The 17290-nt window shown below is 50.4% G+C and overlaps 1 protein-coding gene and 1 long non-coding RNA gene across 2 annotated transcripts; one reads left to right on the plus strand and one right to left on the minus strand.

Annotated features, from left to right (window-relative positions):
* Positions 1-1117: 1117 nt before the first annotated feature.
* Positions 1118-15957, plus strand: IP6K3 (inositol hexakisphosphate kinase 3). The gene is made up of 6 exons (XM_074894044.1): positions 1118-1270; positions 5718-6044; positions 10891-11113; positions 12170-12342; positions 12981-13156; positions 14404-15957. Exons 2-6 carry the CDS (start codon positions 5846-5848, stop codon positions 14872-14874), a joined length of 1242 nt encoding a protein of 413 aa, XP_074750145.1. The 5' UTR covers positions 1118-1270; positions 5718-5845; the 3' UTR covers positions 14875-15957.
* On the minus strand, positions 15794-17143 carry LOC141954472 (uncharacterized). The gene is made up of 2 exons (XR_012632192.1): positions 16658-17143; positions 15794-16565 (listed from the first exon to the last, which is right to left on the minus strand). It is a non-coding gene; the product is annotated as an uncharacterized LOC141954472 (long non-coding RNA).
* Positions 17144-17290: the final 147 nt, after the last annotated feature.

Raw genomic sequence — 17290 nt, forward strand, 5'->3', positions numbered from 1 at the left:
ATCCCTCTGGTCTTCGTGAGGCTGTTTTCTCCCCTCCAGTTACCGAGAATTACCACATCCATCAATCGTTATCTCAACAGCGAGATTTTCTTCCCAACCTCCTGCCGTTTTGCTGCAAAGCCCTCCCAGCGCCTTCCCTATCACAGCCTGTGGGGCCCCAGTCATGGGCCCCAATCTGCTAATGTCCTCAAGTTATTGCTGGGGACTGGTCTGGGTCCCCCGGGACTGGGGGATGAGAGCGGGCAGCACCCCCTCCTTGTCCTGGGGGATGTCCAGGTCCCCTAAATCATATATGGGTCCTGTCTTGGGATGCAGGGGGCTGGCACAGCATGTCCAGAGCACGCTTGCCCTTGGCAGGCACCCGAGAGGATGCCGGGGAGGGGGTGTCTGGAGGGGGCTGGGGGGCACGCGCTGTCCTTGACTCACTGAAGGAGACAATTTGGCCTTGGCAGCAAATTCCCTGGGACTTTTCCATTCCCCCACCGCTCCCCAAGCGCCGGGGTGTTGTTTTTCCCTGCACGAGGCTGTTGGCAGGCTTGGGGCTGGGTGGGTGCGGGCTCCGCTCCCTGATCTGCTCCCCGATCCGCTCCCCTGCTGCTCAGCTTGGGGCAAACCCCAGTCTTGCCCCGTGCCTTGTCCCTCTTGCCATAAATAGCTTTTTTTTCCCAAAAAGACTGGTGATTCGGTCTGTCCCACAGCAATCGCAGCCCCTTTGCCCGTTCCCCCCACACGGGGAGCAAACAGCTGGTGGGTTGGTTTGCTGGGAGCTCCGGGAAGCCGGTGTCCGTCCTGCTCCCTGCCAGGCTGCCCAGCCTGCTCGTGTGGGGACATGATAAACACCGGTGGGGCTGAGCCAGGGGGGCTTTTTCAGCCAGTAAAGTGGAAAACAGACCGGAAAAAAGCAACAGTTGTTTTCCTGGAGAGACGATTGCATAAGGGAGCTGGGGCATGGGCACACTTTCTGGAAAGCCTTGCACAAGGCTGGCCCTTCTCCCTCCTTCCATAACCATCTCGCACACACAGTTTTGTTTTCCTTTAACACCCAAGAGTGTTTCTCCCCCCTATAAAGCTCAGCTGTCAGCCGGACATACCAGGCGCTTGCCAGCACCCGCGGCGGCGGTCAGGTGATGGCCCAAATGTCCGCGGGCTCCCCCCGCTCCTTCATTTCTCATACTCGAGCCACACCGAGAAGCAGCGAGAGCCCCAGCCCCGGCAGAGCCCTGAGCCCACACTCGCCGCCGAGCCCGGACCGGCCACATCCACACAGCGGGTGAGGTCCAGGGTGGCTTCTGCATCCGCGCCGGCTGCCTTCCAGGGCAGGATGAATACGGGCAGGATGAACAAGCATTTGATTTTGGAGAGCAGGGGGGATATTATTAGGAAGGCTCTGAGCACTGCTGTGGCTTGCGGGAAGGGATGGGAGCGAGGGGGACAGCCGGCAACTTCGGGGGGTTGGTGCGAACCTCTGGAGCAACCCGGGGTCTGCAAAAAATGAGCCAGGTGGCTTTCGGTTCTCCATCACATTTGTGGCATTGCTGGAAAGTGCAGGCATTCTTGGCAAAAGGGCAGGTGGTGTTTGGTGGTGTGAAGGGCAGAAATCAGGCAGGGGAGTGAGGGGACCCGTGCCTTTTCCCACAGGATGTGGTGGCACCGTATCCCCCCATCCCACGGCGCTGCTGGCAGCCCCAAGCTCGCTACCGCGGTCCAAAGGCACGTTCTTGTGTCCCACCACACAGCCCAGCCCCTGCCGGCCCCGCTGCCGCCCCACACCATCTCCTGATGCCCATGCCAGCCCCCTAGGGTGGGCAGGGGGCTCTCAGCAGCCTGCCAGCCCCAGATAACTCCCATCCCTTCCCATCAATCCTGCTGCTTCCCGCACAGCGGCCGAATAAATCCTTCAGTGCAGCAAACTGAATCTTTGCATCTTCTTCGTGAGGGACGCGGGGACCAGTCATCAACTTTATGTACATCATTTTCTTTCAGGAAAGGAAAAGTAAGATAAAAGAGCTGAGGGTTTCTGCACGTAAGGATTTATGGCAGGATGGTCAGAGCTGGGTTTCTTGCTGAGAGTTGAGCTTTTCGCTCCCGGCATGGTGCTGCTCTGCAACTATTTCTGACTTTGGCTGTAGTCAAGGGAAGAGCAGGAAAGGCAGATCTGAAGGTTCATTGAGGGCTGCAGCCGCTTGCCTGCCTGTGTGAACAGCCCGAGTCTGCTTCGAGCCCTGCCGGGATGGGCGCTGAGCTGGAAAAGGCAGGATTTTCCTGATGGCCGAGGCATTGCGGAGTTTGGAGGCACGAGGCCAAAGACTGAAGGGAAATGGGGCAACTGGGCTTTGCCCCCACCTTGCTCTCTGGCTGGGCTGGTGCTCGGTGCAGGAGCTGGCTCTGATTCCCAGTCAGCTCCAGTACCAAGAGCTATGGACATACAGATCTCTTCAAATCTTCTTGCCTTTCAGCAAAGGAAAACAAAACTAGCAGCCCCCTGCAGTGCTTGAAACCCGACTTTGTGCTGACAGAGCACTTGTTTTTAAAGTGATTTTGCCTTTTAATATTCCAAAGTATTTCTGCTCAGAGGAGCCCAGCTATTCATGAGGGATGAGCTTTCTCCTAGGGCTGGGCTGTCTGCGTTTCGCCCCCAGCATGTCAGAGCCACCACGTTTCTGCTTGGGATGGGATGGAGTAGGCACTAATTAAAGATTAGCGAATTTAATCTGCTTGATTTCTTTTGGCTCTGCTTAGAGATGGGAATAAATTGTTTAGCTCAGACTCTTTGGACATTTGGTCCTAAATGAGAGTGGGGCGGAGGGTGAGGGTACCCGGCTGTCGGTGCCCCTGCCAGCCCTGGCTTGTGCCACCAGCGGGGCCGTGGTCTGGCCGGTCTCGATCAGCCTGGCAGCTCCTTGTTACACACCCGCGATCGTTAGAAATTCAAGTCCGTCTCCGGCCAGTGATGCTGCCGTGATGCACTGGAAGGGAAGCTGCTGTGTTCTGACAGTCACCAGGGAGATGTAGATGTTTTAAAGTATCTTGATATTTTTTTCTGGAGAGGGGAGTTCTCTGTATTTTCCTTCCCCAATATTTTCTGACTCATCTTCATCTGCAGTGCCTGGGTTGCCTTTTTTTTTTTTCCCCAGCTAGAGGAAAATATTCAAGGTGTTTTGTTTTTGAGGATACAGATTTATCTGTAATTCCATGTATTTTTAGTGACGTAAATATCTTTTGGTGTTTGCGACAACTTGAGCCGGCAGAAGTGATTTATTTCAAGAGTGTCTTGTTTCAGAGGAGCTCAGAGCAGCTCAGTAAGTGTTTGCAGTAACATTTATCTGCTCCAAATGGACAAGCTGCTTCAGAATAAAAACTAAATGAAAAGAGCCCCTTTCTCTTACTGCAAATCTTGCTCTGAGTTTTGCTTAAGAGAAAACAGTAGGAACCTTATCAAATTGGGGGGGGTTTCCCCCCAACTCTCTTTGCAATGCCAAGATTGCCAGAATTGTGTTACGTCAGCCGAGTTTCAGCCTTGGACTGTCTCTGAAGCAATAAATACTGGATTGAAGTCATGTTGCACTCTTTGCTCCAAAGAGATGTTATAATAAATCCGCTCGCTTTCTGCTTTTCTCCTTTTTTTTTTTTTTTTTGAAAGAGGGGAGGAGGGAAAAAAAAACAACCCCGCACAACAAACTTACAGCTTTCAAGGGAGAAATCCTCTTTAAAAGTTGCCACAACTTAACAAAATGCTAAATGCTTTTATTAACTTGTAGAAAGGCTCTGAAGAGCTGCTTTCTTCCCCGGCTGAAAAGCACTCATCTAAGTGGCCTGGCTTTGTTCCCTCAGGTACAGGCTGGTAATTGTAGAGTAGAAATTCCTCTCCAAAGTGTGCGGTGAGGAAAGAATAGAAAAATGGGGGGTTGGGGGGGTGGGGGGGTGGTGAAAAAAACCACCTTAGGGGAAGTTAAAGGAGCTGCTCCGTGTGTTTTGGAGGTAGGAGTGTTTCTTCTCCCCCTTCTCTGCCTTCAACCCACTTCATCCCACACCTCCCGGCGAAAAACAAAACGGGCACCTGCGCCGAGTGCTTGTTTGCTTGGTGGTTTAATTGCAGCAGGAGGAGTGTGAAGGGGAAATTTAAGCAGCAGAGCTCTGGCTCTTTGTTGCAGGATGAGGAATACGCTGCATTTCAGTGGTTAAAGCTCCCGGGTTGGGCTGTAAGTGTTGGCACCAGAGGAATGGCTGAGCCTGCCTTGCTTGCAGAGACCCAGGAGCAGCCTGGCAGCTGGCTGCCCGCGGTGGGAAATTCCAGGTTTATTCCTGACGTGAGCAGGGAGGTACCACCATCACCATCCCTCTGCTACTCACTGTCTCCTGGTTAAGGAGGGGGTGATGGTGCTGCCTCGGTCCCAGCAAGACTTGGGGTTGGCAGAGGTGGTGTCGCTTACCCACCAACACATCCTGGAGGCTTTGCTAGAGAGAAATGGATCTTCCAAAGATGTTATTATCTACTGCACTGGGTTTTCGCTAGCAAAAATAGGATGCAAAACTCCCCAAGCTACGCTGAAACTGGAGGAACAAGGAGAAAGACACCCATGCTAACAGGGGCAGGCAAACCAGGGCTCTGCACACCCCTTTTTGAGGGCTGCAGGAACATGAACCAGTCCTCAAAAGGATGATTTTTTTCCCCCATCCCTTTTAGTTTGGTGTCTGGAATGTCTTCCCATGATTTTACTGCCTCGATAGTATGAAGCCAGACTGCTTCTCCAGTGTAAATATTAGTTCAGCTGCCTTTTTGTCTTCCTCCGTGGCTATGGGATTCCCCTGCCTGATGTCCACCGCAGCAAGAGTCATCCATGGGCTTCTTGCAAAGAATAAAGTGAAGGAGTGGGTGTTGCTGGGTGCTTGTAAGAGAAATCAGGGTGCTGCTGCACAGATGTGGTCCATGTCCGTGCTTTTCCTACCTTACTGCTTTAGAGCCAGAACTTGTTGTCAAAATCAAGGAGGAATTTCTTTTGGGGACTAGAATCAGGAATGGATCTGTTGCTGGATGCTCCTCTGGGCTGTAGCAGAGGGCAGGGCTGGAGAGCTTGGGGTACGAACCGTCTTGGTGCTGGTTTGACACGTCCTAGCACAGTGGAGGAATCGCTCCTGCTAATGCTCTGGTGTTAAATGACAGGGAATATCCCAAACTGAGGTTTCTGTAGAAGGTGCAGAAAATGTTGCTAACACCACCAACAGTGTTAAGAGGCAAGGGACTGCCTGGGGACATGAGCTTGCAGAGACTTTATTAATAAACCTCCTTTGCAAGGAATGTCATAGCTTGGGAAAGACTAAGACCATCATTAACACTGTCTTGTAGGGCAAACTGGGGCTGTTTCACAGCAAGGGGTGTCATTAATACAGCATATTAATAACCTGGCATTACCAGTCCAAGGAATGCCCTGATCCAGCTGCTTTGACAAGGCCACTGCATTAACCTGATAGCTCTTCTCGATCATTTCACCCTGTTTCTTTTGCCCCCAACAGGTCTAAATTGGGTCTTTTCTAGACTCTGCATTTCAGGCCAGGGCTCCCTGCCAGCCCCTGGGCACCTAAAGATCTCATCCCACCCGGCTGCGCCCTCGACACCCGGCCCCGGCCGTGCTCCCACCCTGCCGGGATGACGGCGCAGATGCTGGCTTTGAGGTGGCTCGTGCCCCTTTCTCACAACCCCCATACCCTCTGTTCTGCAGATACCATCAGTGAAAACCCAGAGTGGGTGTTAACTGGCCCGGCGCAGTATGTCCCAGACTCCACTTCCGATTCCTCTTCGCTGCTACTAAAGGGGAGTGAGCCCCCCCTCCACCTTTCACCCAGCATAATGGTGGGGCAGAGTCCCCTGGACCCCAGCGAGAGCAGGACCGCCGTCCTCCTGGAGCCTTTTGTCCATCAGGTGGGCGGCCACATGAGCATGATGAAGTACGACGAGCACACCATCTGCAAGCCCTTGGTCTCGCAGGAGCTGAGCTTCTACGAGTCGCTGCCCTTGGCCATGAGGCAGTTCACGCCCCAGTACAAAGGTAAATGGGGGATGCTGGGGAAGGAGCTATGGGCTGGGGAAGGAGCTATGGGCTGGCAGTGTTGTCCCCAGTGTTCGTCCTGAGGTTGGGATAAGGGATGAGTGACGGTGCGGGAGGTACTGGCTGGCTCGGTCGGGCTGGGTCTGAGCAGTGGAGCCCCGTCGCTTGTGCAGGTTTTGCTAAGCATGGATGCTTCCCGGGTGAGAGTGTGCGCAGCAGCAGGTCTGTGGGAATGGGAGGGTTTCCTGGGACTCTCTGATGGCTAATAAGGGTTGAGTGCTGGCTGATGGCACCAGATCCTCCCCTCTGCCCATCCCCTTGCTGCCATGATTGGACTTGGTAGCACAGGGGACTCCTGTTATGTCAAATAGGGCTGAAATCGGTCTGTTCTTGAGGGGGACAGGCATGAGAAGGTGGAGGCTGATAGTGTGAACACGATCCCCTCCCAGGGCAGCGCAGGAGCAGGACAGAGGGGGTAAATATAGAAAAAACACAGAATAAGGGGCAGGAATAGGATGGGGTTTCCCAACAGTGCTTGCTTTGAGGATTTTGCACACCATGGCCCCAGAAGAGTTGGTCTGACGGCATGAGAATGGTGACACTGAATAGGTGCAGGAAAGTAGGGACTAGGAGGGTCTTGTTCAAAACAGGATTCCCAAGATCTGACACATTATGTGGTCTGTTCAGTAGAGCTTTGAATTAGCATCCCCTGATAAGAAAAGTTTTCTGTCCCATGAGCTGAGGGTGCCTTTACACCATGTGCCTGGCCCCATTGCTCCAGGCCTTGGTTTTAGAGGAGGTGAAGGTTTGTTTCAGAAGCAGAGAAGTCGGTCAAGGAAAGGGTCAGGGTTGGCACTAGCACGAGCTGGGGGAGAGATCCTTGGGGCCACCATGAAACACCAAGCCTGAAAAACCAGCCCAGGGATGTCCCAAGCATCACTTTTACTGGGTGGTTGACCTGACCCAAGCCTTGCTCCCCACAAGCACTGGTCCCTGGAAAACCAGAGGTACAGACTATTTAACTCCTTAAAAATTAAATCCAGGCAGCTGTCCTGACACAAGCAAGACCTTCCCGGGACAGGGAAGAGCCTCCCACCTGCCCCTCTGCTTGCTGCCCCCCTTCACTGCCCAGCCCCCCCCTTCAAACACCTCTCCTGTCCCTAACTCTCCTTGCTCTGAACCACTTTCCCAGCTGAATTTCTCAGCTTAGCTACTGAAAAGCAGCACTTGGTGTCTGTGGGGGTCCCAGTATTTTTTTAAGACATCTTCCCTTCCTCCCTTTCTTATTCCCTCACTATTTCTGCTTTTACTGCCAGACTTGTGCTGCTCATAAAGCTCCTGACCCTGGATTTTTGCGAGAGGCGAGAAGCTCAGCTGTCACGTAAAAACTTAAAATATCTTTTGGTCCTTCAGCATTACAGAAAAGAGCTCAAAGTGTCAGCTGTGGTTTCGGTGTGCTTCCAATCCAATCTCTTCCCTTCCCAGAAAGTCAGGGGCCTTTGCAGATTTATGGGACAATATTAAAAAGATGCTTAAGAAAGAAAACAAGTCTTCCTCTAAGCAATTTTCTTTAGCCAGGGCCAGGGTTTGATGCTGGAGAACTGGGCCCTGCTCTGTCTCTCTAATAAAGATGTTAAGCAGTCCCAGCTTATCAGTTCAGGAGTGGCCCGGTTATTAATACCATTTTGTCTTCTTTTTCTCTTCTATTGCAAGTCCCAGTGAGTTTTGCAATGAGGGGTAATTAAATAGCAATTCTTCTCCAATTTGGCATTGGGCACACACATTTTTTATTCTGATGATAACCGTCCCAGCCCTGAATGCCAGGCGAATTAAAGAGGTGGAACGTTTCCCATGAGGGTGATGGGGAGGATGAGCATCAGGGGGAACAATCCTGAGGTCTTCATCACCCGTTCACATGTGTCCATGTTCCTCATCTCTATTCTTAGGCTGTGGGGGCAGGGACGGCTCGGGGACCATTATGTAATGATGACATTATGTGCAATGTTGATCAAATGTCATCATTCAAATCTAACACCAAGTTGGCTGCTTAAAAAATGTCTACCACTCACTTAACCACTTCAGGCAGGTTGGTGACCTTGGGATTGGCTTTTCCCCAGCAGCCCCTTGCAAGCCTCTGCCTGCCCCGAGCTGAGCTTGCAGGAGGATGCTGGACTTGTTTTTGAGCCCAGTTCTGCTCAGATTCCTATTGCACCCAGCAGTAAATAAATGCACATGTAAATTTAAAAATAAATTCATGAGGGTAGAACTCCATAGCAAAACGCTCCTGAGGATCACTGGGATGCCACTAGCATGGTGACAGCACCCGTAAATACCCGCTGGCAGCCTCGCTGGTGCTGGGCAGGAGGGCGACTGCAGTTTTGGTGACACTAAAAGGCCAGCAAAGATGAGTAACTAAATTTGCTTCCAGATAGATATTTCCCTGTTGCAATAAAGGAGGAGGTCGGTAGCCATGTGGTATAGACACGCTGGTCACTTGCAGGACATATGCAAAACCCGTATGGAAGCACATCAGGAAACAAAAGTATTTTTCGGGCTGAAACATAGGTTTTTGAAGACAAGAGTTTTCAACTGGAAGGAGTGAGAGGATCACATTCCTTTGCAATTCAACTGCTCGTTCTTGCCTTTGAAAATCTTCCCGTTAATTTTCATATTAGTGTAAGACACTTAAGAACTCTCAGTTTCGTGCTATATATAACGTTTTTAGGGCCAGATTGTCAGCACTATGTAAATCAGCACAGCTCCATTGACTTGCAGATATGTAATTGGGACAGTTTTTAAGGTTACAGGCTGCTAGAGCGCCATAACTGAGGCGTAGCGCTAGATTTGGAATTGAGGACTCCATTCGCCTCACAGTGACGTTTTAAAAATAAAAAGGCTTTGATTTAGGCAAAAGATACGATGGCTTTTTTTCCTGCCTACCTCCCCTGAAAATTCAAAGCAGGCATCCGAGCTGATAGGAATTTCCTTTGCTTTCAGTTATCTGTAATATGGGTTTTTTTACGGATGGGACTCAATGAAAGATCAGGTGGGTAACGTTTGAGCTTGAGAAAGACAGAGCTCCCCATGCTCACCATCATCATGAGCAAGGGACTAAGATAGAGAGCTAAAAATATTACTTACCCCCTAATTAAGGTTTCCAGCTCCCCAGCTCCCTTGGCAGAGTAGCCTGTGTATATTCCTCCCCCATTTCAGTGCAAAATTAGCCGATCTAACCGAGCCTGCCATGGTATGCTGTTTGGATTAATGCAGATTTTACAGCAAAAGGGAACAGAAATGGTTGTGGTACCCGAGCAGAGGGGCTGTATGGAGGGCAGGAGGGAAATGCATCCAATTATGGCTGGAGCTGCAGGGTTAGGGGTGCAGGACCCCGGGAGGGATGGGCACCCTGAGTCTAACGGAGGTGACTGGTGGTGCAGACACACAGGGCTCCTGAAATTCAGGCGGTGAAAACCTCCCTCAGTCAGCAAAACTCAGCAGGCAGGACTGTGCACACCCAGAGAGAGCAAATCCTCGTGTCTGTGTTTACTTACTACAATCTCACTTTAAAAGGAGAGAGGGGAGTCTGCATATTTATTTGTTTTGGTAGATTTGCTTGGGAGAAAAGAGCTCCCTTGTTGGTTAAGCTGCCGTCTCCCTGCAGCGCCCAACAGACCAAGTGAGGGTACCTGGGGACAGCTGGATAAAACGCAGCTCCACGTGTTGCTAACAGGGCTCTTTCCAGTGATGAGTTCTGCTGGTCCAAGAGCCTTGACCATCCTCTTTTGGATCTGCCTTCCTGCTGCTAGACTTGAAAGCTGCAGGGTACGACTCATGCGGCTGGCATCCCCTCTGAGCCCTAAAGGGCGACGCTCTAAAAATGCCAGAGGGCTGCAGGAACGGGACTGCAGTAATCAGACTTTCCCAGAAAGGTCAGAGCTGTCTGGTACGTGAGCCACGGCCATTCCTGCTCTGTCATTTGAGACGCGGAGGCAGCCATGCCCATGCCAGGAATGGGCTGAGACTGGGCTAAATATGTGATGGGCTGAATGGCATTTGAGCCCTGTGATTCCTGTTATCGAGTCAGGGAAAATTGCAATGCTAAAATAAAACAATGGTGTTTTAAGCACTTAGGGTGGAAAGTAATAATGCCCAGTCATGGTCATGTCCCTCCTCGTGCATGAACACTGGACATGTGAGGGTCTGGTCCCTCTCGTTGGCTGTTTGAGCACTGGTCCTTAGCGCTTGGGGAAGGACATGACCATGACAATGTACGGGCATCACAGATACAGGCAGCGCTGCCAGCCCATGCACACGCCTCTGCCCTTGCTCCTGGGGGCCCTCCAATTAAAGGAAGCAGTTGGCACGCTGGTTGTCTTTGGAAAATTCCTGGTCCCCAACCCTCCCTCTGCTTCCTGCCAATGAAAAGCGTTTCCAATTTTGCCCTGTCCTAAAAAGTGAGACCTAAATCCCTTGTCATAAATAAGCCAGGAGTTCCCAGTGTAATGCAGGGGTCTTTGCTGTGTCACTTGTGGCACAGCAGAGCCTGGAGGGATGGAGGACAAAGGAACATGATGTTTAGAGGAGGCAGGTTCAAAGCCGAGCCTTGAAAGGAGAGAAAATTAGAAAAGCCTGTGGCTGTTTTCCAGGGTCTCAGACTGATGGTGTTTATTGAACCTCAAATCAGAGTGGGATCAGTGTGAGAGGTCACTAAAATATGGGGTGGGCAGTAGGCTAAGCGCCAGCCCTCTCAGGAAGGCTGGACCACCTCGGGCTGGTGCAGAACAAGCCTGTATGGTCACCCACGGGTTAATCTCATTCTCATTTCTTTTTCCCCCTTTTTGTCCAGGCATCGTTTCCGTGCACCTCAAAAAGGACAGCCTTGGCAACCTGAACCTGATCGCCAGCCCCAGCCTGCAGACGGAGAGCTGCACCCGGCTGGATAAAGCCATCGGTGACTCCTCGGTGACGATATGGCACAAATGCAAGTGGGCTGCCAGCACCGGCACCGGCAGCGAGCACACGCTCGTCAAGTGGAGTCACACGCAGCTCACCAAGACTTTCAAAGACAGGTGAGGATCTGGCATGGCCGGGACACTCCCTGCAAACCTCCTGGTCCTTGGCTGCTGCTTTAGGTAGGGTCTAACTGGGATGGTTTTGGTGACAGAACTCCTGGTTTAAGGCAAAGTGAGCAAAAGCAATGCCCAGCTAAGGTGAAGAAAAGCAAAGCTCAGCCTGGTGGCTTCATGGTTCATCTCTTCCCCGGCTTGTGGATGGAGCACTGAGATGCTGTGGCTCAAATATGGGCCTCAAACTCTGCTTTAAACCTGTTTCCTCAGAGCACAGCATGCTCCGAAAGGAAAAGAGGCCCCAGGAGAACAGCCACCAGGCACACAGCACGTAACACCCTTCTGCTGGTAACAGCCACGCAGCAACTGCACGCTCGAGGGTGGTTCAACCCTGTCCTCGTCCCAGGGGAGAGCTGTCTGTGGAGGGCAGTGAGGTGTTTGCAAGCACACCGTGACCTTAGGGCTTGCAGAGGCTTTCTGCAAGACATCTTTCATCTCAGCTGGTTCAGAAAAGACCTAGGTCAGCTATGACTGAAGGGTGCAATATTGCTACTGTGAAATCGCTGCCTTCAGTGTGATGGGAGTTACGGATTTTGGATGAGCGAGACCAAGGAACAACCCTCCAAGGAGAACAAACCTCCTCATCGCTCCCTCCCTCCCTCCCCTCCTCGAAGCAAGCCCCTATAAATTGGGAATCATTCCTATTGTTGCACAATTTGCCCATGTTGTGCCCATTAGGTAGATAAACAGAGATTCCTGGTCATTGGTGCTATGAACGGTGCTTTTCATCGGAGCCAAGCACACTTTGAAATTATCATGAAAGAAATTATAATGAATTATAATGAAATTATAATGGCACCCAGCAATAGCTGGCTTTCTGAAAATTACTTTTACAGAGTAACAAAGGATCTCCACAGGTTGGACATGATGAATATGCTTCCTATGAAAGTCCCTGAAAATTTACTTTACCAAGTTAGAGGCTCTGCAAAAGAGGAGGGGAAGGAATATTCTTTTCCGGAGCTTATAAACCAAACATGTTCTTTTGTGTGTTTTGTCTAGCTGCCCGGGGAAGATGCTATTGAGGACAGACCTTCAGTACCGCACAGATTCACTTTTGGAAGATGCAAATGGAAACCAGCCAGAAAGAAACAGCTACAACCCCTGGGGACTGCACTGTCACAGGCAGCACCTGAACCGCATGTCCTCCAAGCATAACGAGAACAAACTTCATCGTATCCTTTTTCCTCTCTCCCCTCCAGCATAGTCTTGGCTACAAATAGCAGCTTGTAATCAATGTATGTTTTATTGCAGGGGTACACATCCCTCCTCTGCCCAGTCTCTGGGAAAATACAGCATATAGTTGCTTTGCTATCTTCTCCCAGTGTTTATAAAAAAAAAAATTAAGAAAAAGAAAAAAACCCACTTCCCATAAAGGGTATTCAGCATAAGTCAATGATCCCCATGGCATACATTTAAAACCACAACTATATAGGAATTAGCAGCTGCCTCGCCTTTTATTTTCCTATTACACTTCATTACCCACCAGTCATGTGAGTAATACAGTTTAACAACTTCCCCCACACCCACTGGAGTGAGCACAGCACTGAGGCAAGGTGTCGGATTGACAGCCCAGGGCTATCGTGTCACTGGAGAATGGAGCTGTTGGTGCTTTAATTGGTAGGACTGTACTACAGTAAATTAACTGAAATTGGCAGCAAGGGGCCTATAGCAATGACATGTTGGTAAAATTGGCTCAGAAAGTCTCATTAGAGTTGTGAGCTATTATGGAGGAGAGTCAGCAGTTGCTCTGATTTAAGACCTCTTTCAATTAGAATTTAAAAGTATCATGTTTCCCTTAACTCATGTTCAGAGTTTCTATTGCTTGAAAATGTGGTATCAAAATACAACTACCCCTGCATCCTGGACTTAAAGATGGGAACCCGGCAGCATGGCGATGACGCCTCGGAGGAGAAGAAAGCCCGGCACATCAAGAAATGCGAACAAAGCACCTCTGCATCTCTGGGCGTTCGCATCTGTGGGATGCAGGTAAGAGGAAGCCTCTGTCCTCTTGGTGTTTGCCCGACACACGGCTTGAAACCAAGCTGGAAAACTAAAGGGGCTCTTCCTTGGTGTAAATTGAAGCAGTTTTATTCTCGTCTCTCTCCAAATACCGGCTGTAAGAACTGGCCGTAAGAGCTGTGTGTCCTATCCTCAAGCATGAGAGGGTGCTTAGGGACACGTACAGAATATGGCACATACAGGGTAACCCTTTCCCTGTGCCCCTCTTCGGCTTCTGGAGATCTGGCTGCTTTCACAAGTGGTGGCTGCGTACGCACCAGCCCGCACCACTGCCACCAGTACGAGTCTACCCCAGCTGAGAATCTGCCTGTACATGAACACAGATTCCCCTCTCATGCTCAGCTCGTGGCTGCTACACAAAAAAGAAAAACATAAAAGTATCCCATTGCCCTGCTTGTGCCTTGACAGAACTGCCTCATCCTGTCGCCGCAAGAACGAGGGGTTTATTTTGTGCTAAATATTATGGTTGCTCTTGCTCAAAATCGCTGCCCTTCCTCCTAGAAACTGAAACCACACATTTGTTTCACTCACACTTCTCAAGCAGGTTTCAAAATGTTATTCTGCTGTGCCTGAAGGATAATTATGAGAATGATGATTATAAAGCACATATACAGCAGCGTAAACACTCGGTGTCGAACCCTGTGTCCCTTTCTGGTCTCTGACATCCTTCTGTTGAGCAGATTATCCTTTAAATTACAACTGGTGTGTGAGCTAATTCTAAACTCACTCCCTCATTTCTTACTCGGTGTTTCCAGAGCCTCACGTTCAAATTTCTGTCTACATCTTGTCTCTCTGTGTTTAAGAAAGCAAGATTATTGCTACCCGTGCATTACATATTGCGAGAAGGTACAAAGCTGGGGTATTTCTGTACTACTGCAAACCCCTACCATAGCCAGAGGGAAGATGCTGTAAATCACTAGTGACACGGCTATGACTTACAGCTATTTGGGCTTCACAAAGGGGTGATTTATAGCAGTACAACAAGAATCTGCACCAGTGGTTTAAATTGAATACTTTAAATCTCCAGAAAAGACAGGAGGTGGGATTCAGCAAGAAGCCTGCAGGACACTGCCAGCATTGCTAGATATTGCCAGACTGCAGAGGATCTGTGCCCCAAAACTCAGCTTGGGTCTGAACTTTTTAGATTAGGGTGAAATCTAGAGCTTTGGGAAAACTGAACCGCTCAATTGGGATTGTTGCTCTCTTTCCTCAAGGTTTACCAAGTGGACAGTGGCCATTTTCTCTGCAAAGATAAGTATTACGGCAGGAAACTCTCACCGGAGGGATTCAGGCAGACCTTGTACCAGTTCCTGTGCAACGGTAACCACCTCAGAACAGACCTCCTGGAGCCCATCATCCTGCGGCTGAAAGCTCTGCTTTCTGTCATTAGGAAGCAAAGCTCTTACAGGTTCTACTCCAGCTCACTTCTCATCATTTATGACGGACAGGAGCACAAGGAGAACACGGCACCCCTGGATAATCACCTTCACTTCCAAAGAACAAACCGCACCGCGTCACACAGCACTAACCACTCCAGAGTTGACGTCCGGATGATAGACTTTGCCCACACCACTTTTAAAGGCTCCAAATGCAACCACACCACTTATGACGGGCCAGACCACGGCTATATTTTTGGCCTGGAGAATCTCATCAAAATCCTTCAGAATATCTCAGAAGGAAAATGACAAATTCTGTGAAATAGCCTGGATTTACTAGTGACCGATAGCCCTGAGAAATACCGCATGGGGTCAGTTGTGTGGGACCCTCACCGCTGCTGGACGTCACGTGCACGGTTTGGAATGAAAGCGTGGACAGCTTGCTAGGAAAGTGCAAAGAAACGCTACGTGCCATTACTGAACTCAAGCGTAAAAAGCAAAGAGCTGAAAGAACCCGCTCTGTCTACAATCAATCAGAAGATTTATTTTCCTTTCTTGTTTTACTGCTGTCCTTGATTTATTTGTGAGCCAAAAGAAAGCATTACTTGAAAGAGTCTTAGTGATAAAATAGGACCTGCTCACCTCCACACTCACAAAGCCAAGCGGGCTAAGGAGATACTGTGCATTTGAGCGAGACTATTAAAATGAGCTGGCAGGTCTAAACAGATTGCAGCATTACTTTCAACTCATGCTCAACGCTACGGGCCGAACGCAAAGACACGAGCGGGAGAGAAAAACGCACCCCCTGACCTTCACGCTCCACATGCCCAGCGCTGCGAGGCGGGCGGGTGTTCTCCGAACTGCGCGGGTGTTGAAACGCGGGCGGACGAGACGCTGCAGAGGTTCTGTGCTGCTTAAGGTGTAAAAGCAGGGCGGCCTCAGACCAAGAACTGGACCTTGCAAAGGTTTAATATCCCTGCGGGAGTATAACAGGGCATGTTTCAGAAACCTTCTAAGCAAGGGGCTCCGTAGGGGCTGGGAGTATGGGAATGCAATGATTCTGTCAGATATCAGTCACAAAAAAACCATTCGCATCAAGGTATTTTTGCTTAAAAAAAGAAAAAAAAAAGGTCACCTAGACATTAAAGGACATTAAAGGTCACCTAGAAATTCTTCGATACAAATATTGTGTGCGTGTTTGAAGGAGACAATAACAAAAGACTCAAAATAATGTTTACAGCTTTTGTGGACAGATTTTATTATTACGGAGCAAACATAATTCCTTCCTGCATGGTGTGGGAAACCTGAAAAAGTCCTTACACAAGGAATAGAGCTACAGAACCCCATTACTGGGGAGTGGGGATATAAATAAAATTGTCTAAGTAACTGTCACCTGTTGTCCATCTCGTTTTCACTTCAACAGCATTCTTACATTACGTTATCTTTTGTTTAGGGCTGTATGTTTGGAAGAGAGCTGTTATTTCCACAGGTTTAAACACCAGATCTCAAGGGAGACCCCTTCACTTCTATTTTACTGCGTACAGCTGGTGAATTGCTGCAATTTATAGCTGGAAAATTTAAGTCATCTGGCCCAGTTGCATTATTTTACTTGGCCTAAAGTCCATCTGGGAAGACCTCATTATTTACTGGATGTTGTCCACAGCGTTGCATTATTTCTTGCCCACAAACTCAGATGACTATAAAAAAAGCCACAAACCCTCCACGTCGGTAGTGAAAGGACTGAATCATCAATTGGCTTGGCTCACGCGCGTGCACCGTGGTCCTGTGATGAGTGTTAATTGTGGTTGTTACCAGCTCCGCTGACAGGGTTTGTACAGACCCACCTCAGCATCTGCATCGCTGCTGAGCCTCTTGCTGGATGCGCTCACCGGGTCTGAATGTGGGGAAGGATGGAGAAGGGTCTACGCGTGATAGCAGCAGCCAGACCCCCTCCTCAGCAGAGTAAAACACTTGTCTGCACGCTTCAACTGCCATTGTTCCTGGAAAGAAAACAGCAACCTGTTGCTTGAATAGTGCTAGAAGGCATCCCGCTCCCTCCCGTTTCATCCCTTATATATGAGCACATAATTACCAAGTGTTTAACCATTTGCCTGCCAAGAGGAGGAGCTCTGAGCCAGTGTACAACTTTATGCACTCCATGTGGAGAAGGGGAAAACCAGGCAAGACTTTCCAGGTTTTAAAATGGCCCAAACCCAAGCATTAAGGTAGCTATTATGGGCTGCTGCTGGCTGCCTGGCCCGGGTATCCACAGCGCCGCGGGAGCAAGGTGCCTTTGCCAGCCACACAGGGCAGGACGCCTGGCAGCGCAGGCAGCAATCGAGCAAATGAATGGGCAAAGCCAGGCCACTTATCAGCTGCCCTTCAAAACCCCCGGGTAGGCTGTGAGCCCCCCCGGGTGCTCCTCGGAGCGCTGACCTCCCTAGGCCTCGACCGCCGCCCTTTCAGCGGCCTGGGCCCGAGGGCCGCGATGGCAGCTCTCCCAGCCCTCACTGAAAGCACCCCTGGGAACGGAGCGGGGGAGGGTGGATGGGGCAGGCTCTTAGGAGCCCCCCCAGCCCTCCCGTTCGGTGCTGCCCCCCGGGGGGAAGCGCGGAGGGGCAGCGCCGTTACCCGCCCCCCCCGCCATCACCCTCCCGCCGGGGCCGGTCCCGCTCCGCGCATGCGCGGCCTCGCCCGCCCGCTCCCGCCTGACCCCTCTCGCCCG

Source organism: Strix uralensis, chromosome 24, assembly GCF_047716275.1.
Source record: "Strix uralensis isolate ZFMK-TIS-50842 chromosome 24, bStrUra1, whole genome shotgun sequence".
NCBI classification, from domain to species: domain Eukaryota; kingdom Metazoa; phylum Chordata; class Aves; order Strigiformes; family Strigidae; genus Strix; species Strix uralensis.

Excerpts from the sequence above, each read along its gene's own strand:
- IP6K3 (XM_074894044.1), top strand. The coding sequence starts at position 5,846 with ATGGTGGGGCAGAGTCCCCTGGACCCCAGCGAGAGCAGGACCGCCGTC. Across the intron at positions 6,045-10,890 it reads GTTCACGCCCCAGTACAAAG|GCATCGTTTCCGTGCACCTC; the intron begins GTAAATGGGGGA and ends CTTTTTGTCCAG. Across the intron at positions 13,157-14,403 it reads TTCGCATCTGTGGGATGCAG|GTTTACCAAGTGGACAGTGG; the intron begins GTAAGAGGAAGC and ends TCTTTCCTCAAG.